This window comes from Littorina saxatilis, linkage group LG10 (assembly GCF_037325665.1).
Source record: "Littorina saxatilis isolate snail1 linkage group LG10, US_GU_Lsax_2.0, whole genome shotgun sequence".
Classification (NCBI taxonomy): domain Eukaryota; kingdom Metazoa; phylum Mollusca; class Gastropoda; order Littorinimorpha; family Littorinidae; genus Littorina; species Littorina saxatilis.
This window is the reverse complement of record NC_090254.1, coordinates 36,500,233-36,507,067: the sequence shown is the minus strand read 5'-3', so window position 1 is coordinate 36,507,067 and position 6,835 is coordinate 36,500,233. Positions and strand designations below refer to the sequence as shown.

Below are 6,835 nucleotides of genomic sequence, written 5' to 3'. Positions count from 1 at the left end.
ATTGTCAAAAAAACTCGCTCAGAAGACACAAGGGAGGCAACACATTAAATTAAACGTTCCATAATAAATCAAACATTCCAACAACAAACCATTCTTGTTTTTGTTTTTTTATTCTGAATTTTGGAATGTCGCTAGTCGATCTGTTTTGGGATTTTTTTTCTCATCCTAACCATCTGGTTGTGAGGTGAACATTGAGGTGACTCACCTTGTGAGTTCGAATCCCAGTCGCTGCCGCCTGGTGGGTTAAGGGTGGAGATTTTTCCGATCTCCCAGGTCAACTTATGTGCAGACCTGCTAGTGACTTAACCCCCTTCGTGTGTACCCGCAAGCACAAGACCAAGTGCGCACGGAAAAGATCCTGTAATCCATGTCAGAGTTCGGTGGGTTATAGAAACACGAAAATACCCAGCATGCCTCCCCCGAAATCGGCGTATGTTGCCTGAATGGTGGGGTAAAAACGGTCCTACACGTAAAAATCCACTCGTGCTAAAAACATGAGTGAACGTGGGAGTCTAAGCCCATGAACAAAGAAGAAGAAGACAAAGGTGACTCACCAAATGTGGGTTCCGTCTGACGAGAAGTTTGATGTCATCCGGGGAGATCACTGATCGTCTGGCATGTCTGGGACAGACAGAAACTCTTTAAAAGCTTCTTTTTATATTTAGTCAAGTTTTGACTAAATATTTTAACATCGAGGGGGAATCGAAACGAGGGTCGTGGTGTATGTGCGTGTGTGCGTGCGTGTGTGTGTGTGTGTGTGTAGAGCGATTCAGACTAAACTACTGGACCGATCTTTATGAAATTTGACATGAGAGTTCCTGGGTATGAAATCCCCGAACGTTTTTTTCATTTTTTTGATAAATGTCTTTGATGACGTCATATCCGGCTTTTCGTGAAAGTTGAGGCGGCACTGTCACGCCCTCATTTTTCAACCAAATTGGTTCAAATTTTGGTCAAGTAATCTTCGACGAAGCCCGGGGTTCGGTATTGCATTTCAGCGTGGTGGCTTAAAAATTAATTAATGACTTTGGTCATTAAAAATCTGAAAATTGTAAAAAAAAATAAAAATGTATAAAACGATCCAAATTTACGTTTATCTTATTCTCCATCATTTGCTGATTCCAAAAACATATAAATATGTTATATTCGGATTAAAAACAAGCTCTGAAAATTAAATATATAACAAGAAGGGCAAAGCCCATACGACTCACATGCTTTACACATTTTTCCTACCAAAATACATGTGACCTTGACATGTTGGGTCAAGGTCATCCAAGGTCATGCAACACAAAGCTGTTAATTCAAGACATAGGAAGTACAATGGTGCTTATTGGCTCTTTCTACCATGAGATATGGTCACTTTTAGTGGCCGGTTCACTACCTTATTTTGGTCACATTTCATAAGGGTCAAAGTGACCTTGACCTTGATCATATGTGACCAAATGTGTCTCATGATGAAAGCATAACATGTGCCCCACATAATTTTTAAGTTTGAAACAGTTATCTTCCGTAGTTCAGGGTCAAGGTCACTTCAAAATATGTATACAATCCAACTTTGAAGAGCTCCTGTGACCTTGACCTTGAAGCAAGGTAAACCAAACTGGTATCAAAAGATGGGGCTTACTTTGCCCTATATATCATATATAGGTGAGGTATTGAATCTCAAAAACTTCAGAGAAAATGTGAAAAATGTGAAAAATAGCTGTTTTTTAGGCAACATTTATGGCCCCTGCGACCTTGACCTTGAAGCAAGTCAAGATGCTATGTATGTTTTTTGGGGCCTTGTCATCATACACCATCTTGCCAAATTTGGTACTGATAGACTCAATAGTGTCCAAGAAATATCCAACGTTAAAGTTTTCCGGACGGACGGACGGACGTCCGGACGGACGGACGACTCGGGTGAGTACATAGACTCACTTTTGCTTCGCATGTGAGTCAAAAATTATTATCAAAATTTTTTTTTCCAAATCAATTTAAAAACACTTTCATCTTATTCCTTGTCGGTTCCTGATTCCAAAAATATATAGATATGATATGTTTGGATTAAAAACACGCTCAGAAAGTTAAAACGAAGAGAGGTACAGAAAAGCGTGCTATCCTTCTCAGCGCAACGAATACCCCGCTCTTCTTGTCAATTCCACGGGCACTGCCTTTGCCACGGGCGGTGGAGTGACGATGCTACGAGTAGACGGTCTTGCTGCGTTCAGTTTCATTCTGTGAGTTCGACAGCTACTTGACTAAATATTGTATTTTCGCCTTACGCGACTTGTTTAAAACTACCTTTGACAGTTTGTACACCAGCTGACTTCTGCGATTACCAAATCAAATGTCTTTAAATAATGTGTACAGTGGAACCCCCTTTTAAGACCCCCAACTTTAAGACTTCCTTTCTTTTGAGACCCTCTTTTTAAAAATGTTGTATTCATATTCATAACCTTTGTAACGTTACCCCCATTTTAAGACTCCCTCCTTTTAAAGACCTGATTTTTTTAGGTCTTAAAAGGGTGTTCCACTGTACCACCAACCACTATACATGCAGGCACATAATTATTATATATAAATATGTAGGTGGGCTATTAAAATCTTTCACTGTTGTTCTCGGGCCCCGGTCTTCAGTCATTGACGCATCGTTTTTATCTTATTTAACACATTGATCTGACCCTGGTCCCCGATCGTCTGATGGTCCTGACATGTAGGAGCTGGTCTTATTTCAATCAATCTTACTACAAAGTGGACTAAGCCAGGACATTTGGACCAATACATATTTTCAATCAAGGTCCAACAAACCTTTTCTCCTCTGAGGCTTGAAGTTGAACACAGACAGTGCATGTATGATGCAAGTTCTCACTGGCAGACATGCACAAACACACACTGCCCAACATCAACATTATTATGCCGTAAAACAATATCTACATGCATTGTCCAAACTGAAAACAAATGCAACACTGTGACAGGTACAAAACTGACTCTTGGGCAAAATCTTGCATTTGATTGACAGATAAGCATCCAAGCAAAGACAAAGTCCTGAATGCCTGCAATAGCTTTTCTTGCTTCTATCATTCAATACTTAGTTACGCTGATGGGGTCTATGTCGACCAAAAGAGTGGGATTCCCTGTAGGTGGACTTCCTGTAGGGGGACAGGGAATACCACAAGTGGGAGTTCCTGTAAGCGTTTCGCCGATCTCGCTGAAAATCACGTGATGCTTAGCGACATCGATAGAGTTTGATGTTTTTCGATACTTTTTATTCACGGTATTTCTTAAAAAGTTCGAGCATGGTTTGCAATGTTGATATAAAAAAAAGTTTAAATCGATAACTAAATGACAGAAAACGCAGCTAAAATTACTCGTAATAACAACATACTGCACACGAATTCAAGAATTCTAACTGATTTTCCTGTGGAACCGTCATTGTGGAAGGGGAAGTAATGCTAAGGTAACTCATATCGGTTTATGGGAGCCACACGCTTGGCACGAGATAGAGCGGTATCCTACTTCCCTACAGGCACTCCCACGGGGAATCCCCCTACAGAGAGTCCGCCAACAGGGAATCCCACTCTTTTGGTCGTCATAGACCCCATCAGTCTTAGTTACTAAGTTAGGGTAGCTCGGGGATCCGTGTTGTTCCCAGATTAAGACTAAGGCTAAGAGTAAAAAGACAACAGGTCAGCTGGACCTTGACTGAAAATGTGTATCAAGGTCAAAAGTCCAATCTAGCTACTAAACAAGTCGCGTAAGGCGAAAATACAACATTTAGTCAAGTAGCTGTCGAACTCACAGAATGAAACTGAACGCAATGCAACGCAGCAAGACCGTATACTCGTAGCATCGTCAGTCCACCGCGCACGGCAAAGGCAGTGAAATTGACAAGAAGAGCGGGGTAGTACTTGCGCTGAGAAGGATAGCACGCTTTTCTGTACCTCTCTTCGTTTTAACTTTCTGAGCGTGTTTTTAATCCAAACATATCATATCTATATGTTTTTGGAATCAGGAACAGACAAGAAATAAGATGGTGTTTTTAAATTGATTTGGACAATTTAATTTTGATAATAATTTTTATATTTTTAATTTTCAGAGCTTGTTTTTAATCCAAATATAACGTATTTATATATTTTTGGAATCAGAAAATGATAAAGAATAAGATGTACGTAAATTTGGATCGTTTTATAAATTTTTTTTTTTTTTTTACAATTTTCAGATTTTTAATGACCAAACTCACTCATTAGTTTTTAAGCCACCAAGCTGAAATGCAATACCAAACCCCGGCCTTCGTCGAAGATTACCTGACCAAAATTTCAACCAATTTGGTTGAAAAATGAGAGCGTGACAGTGCTGCCTCAACTTTCACGAAAAGCCGGATATGACGTCATCAAAGACATTTATCAAAAAAATGAAAAAAACGTATGGGGATTTCATACCCAGGAACTCTCATGTCAAATTTCATAAAGATCGGTCCAGTAGTTTAGTCTGAATCGCTCTACACACACACACAGACAGACAGACACACACACACACACACACACATACACCACGACCCTCGTCTCGATTCCCCCCTCTACGTTAAAATATTTAGTCAAAACTTGACTAAATATAAAAACAACAAAATTGTTCAGCCAGAAAAGCTCCTACATGTCAAAACTATCACAGTGTCATTGAGTTGAACAGCCAGGGATCAAATCAAAAATGTATAAGTCACTGACCAAAGACTAAAGGCCTGTCCCCCGTTTCTTTAACGCGAGAATTGCCGAGCGGAGCGAGGAAGTACTGTTTCTTTGGCAATTCTCACCGCGGAAGAACGCTAGGATTTGGCCAGTGAAGGTGAGCATGCTACGCAAGAAAAAATGATGGCCGTGCAGCTGCTAATCAGATTGGCTGTCCATGGCTGTTTACCGACCAGTGCAGACGACCTTTTTGATATCAACCAATGTTGTTTAATTCTTGCGCAGCTAGCTATCAAACCGTTTTATACATGATATATCTATACACTCTCGCTTCCTAGTTTTGCGAGCGGCTATCTGAAAGTATGTCTCGCCTTTACAGCCTATGGATGAGGTGTCTGAGAGCACCACCTACGGACGGATTCTGCGGGCATCGTAGCAACAAGAAAGAAGGACATTTTTCTCAGACTCTCAAGGCAGATGCCAGACACTTGGTCTCAAGACTGTAAAAGAAACACTCAGCTGGGAACAACACTGGAGGGGTGATAGTGACTCTAGACATACTGACTTGGCAAACAGCTCCAGATCAGAAGCGAAAGATTCTGTCTGTCTCCATAACGTCTCGGCAATGGCTGCCACCCCTTGTTGGCTGATAGACACATCATATTTCTCTTCGGTCTCTTGGCAAATTTTCATCGTTGTGTAGTGCATGGCAGCTTTCAACTTCTGCAAAATTAAACAGGTTCACTAGATTAATATCTGTCAATCATTTGTAATTTGTTTGTATTAGTCTATTACACAAGACAATAAGATAGCTAAAGTCATAAAGAACAAACTCATTTTTAACTTGAACTTTAATTAAGCATACATTTATTCCATTTTTGACACATGCATGGACTGGTAGTAATTAATGTACAGCTAAGCTCAGATGTATACATCACTGTATAGACTATAGACTACAGTGCCCCGCTACACACCCCCCCCCCCCCCTCACCCATAAGCCTAAATCAGATCAGTTGTAAATAGCTGCTGCCATATACTGTACATAATTATTGTTTGAAATTTTCTTTTCATTTTCATGCTTATTTTTGAGTGCCGTGTCTCTGTTTGTGTTGTTGCCTTGTCATCTTAAACATGCAATTTATGTGTAAGTGTATATATATGAGTATGCTTGAGTTGTCAATGCGAAAGATTGTGTATGAGTGCGCCTTGAGTCGCCTTGTGGTGAGATATGTGCGCGTTATAAATTCTCGTATTATTATTATACTTGTGTCTGTGTGTGTACTGTATGTCACTATGTGTGTGTCATTGTGCGTGTGACTGTGTGTACTGTGTGTGTATGTACTGTGTGTGTGTACTGTGTGTGTATGTACTGTGTGTGTGTGTTATGTGTGTGTGTGTCACTGTGTGTGTGTAGGTGTGTGTGTCACTGTGTGTGTGTGTGTGTGTGTGTGTGTGTGTGTGTGTGTGTGTAGGTGTGTGTGTCACTGTGTGTTTGTGTGTGTGATCATTCATCATTTATTTCACAAAAATGTTGTCACTGAGGTTTGTTTTATTCCATCTACGAAGAGAGGCTGGTGTTATGATGTTGAGAATCGTCGAGAACTTGCAAATAGCAGACCTAAATAGTTAAGAACTTTAGTGCAAACCAACAGGCAACACGGCAACTTACCTGACGAGTGCTGAGAACCTGATATTCTTCCTCTATGCTCTGATCACCTGCTGTAGCCATCTTCATACAAACGCTTAGAGTCAAAACTGGATACTAACGGTCAATACTTTTGACCAATAAATTGATAGACCTTGGCTTCGTGTTGTCTTTTGACTCCGCGGCTTTTAACTTTTTCTTGGTGTCCACAAATCGCAGTCAGTTTCCAAACAGCGCGCCCAAATTCCGGCTAAAGCGCACTCTTACAAACGAAGTAAGAACATTGCCGTTTGAGGACAAATTATAAACCTCCTACTCAGTAGCTGGGACCTATATTTAGATATAGGTCTATGTCAGTAGTGATGAACCTGACGAACATTTTTCGATGTGTGTGTGCGTGCGTGTGCGCCAGTGTGTGTGTGTGTGTGTGTATGTGTGGGTGTGTGCGTGTGCATGCGTGCCTGTGCATGTGTGTATACGTGTGTGTGTGTGCGTGCATGTGTGCAGCCAAGCGTGTGTTCAGGTA

At 40.7% G+C, this 6,835-nt stretch overlaps 1 protein-coding gene across 1 annotated transcript; it reads right to left on the bottom strand.

Annotated features, from left to right (window-relative positions):
• Nucleotides 1–554: 554 nt before the first annotated feature.
• On the bottom strand, nt 555–6,572 carry LOC138978709 (centromere protein S-like; the record flags this gene model as incomplete). The annotated part of the gene is given in 3 exon segments (XM_070351504.1): nt 555–621; nt 5,230–5,387; nt 6,334–6,572. Coding segments are annotated over 3 exon segments (291 nt in total), but the record flags the coding sequence as incomplete, so codon positions are not given.
• Nucleotides 6,573–6,835: the final 263 nt, after the last annotated feature.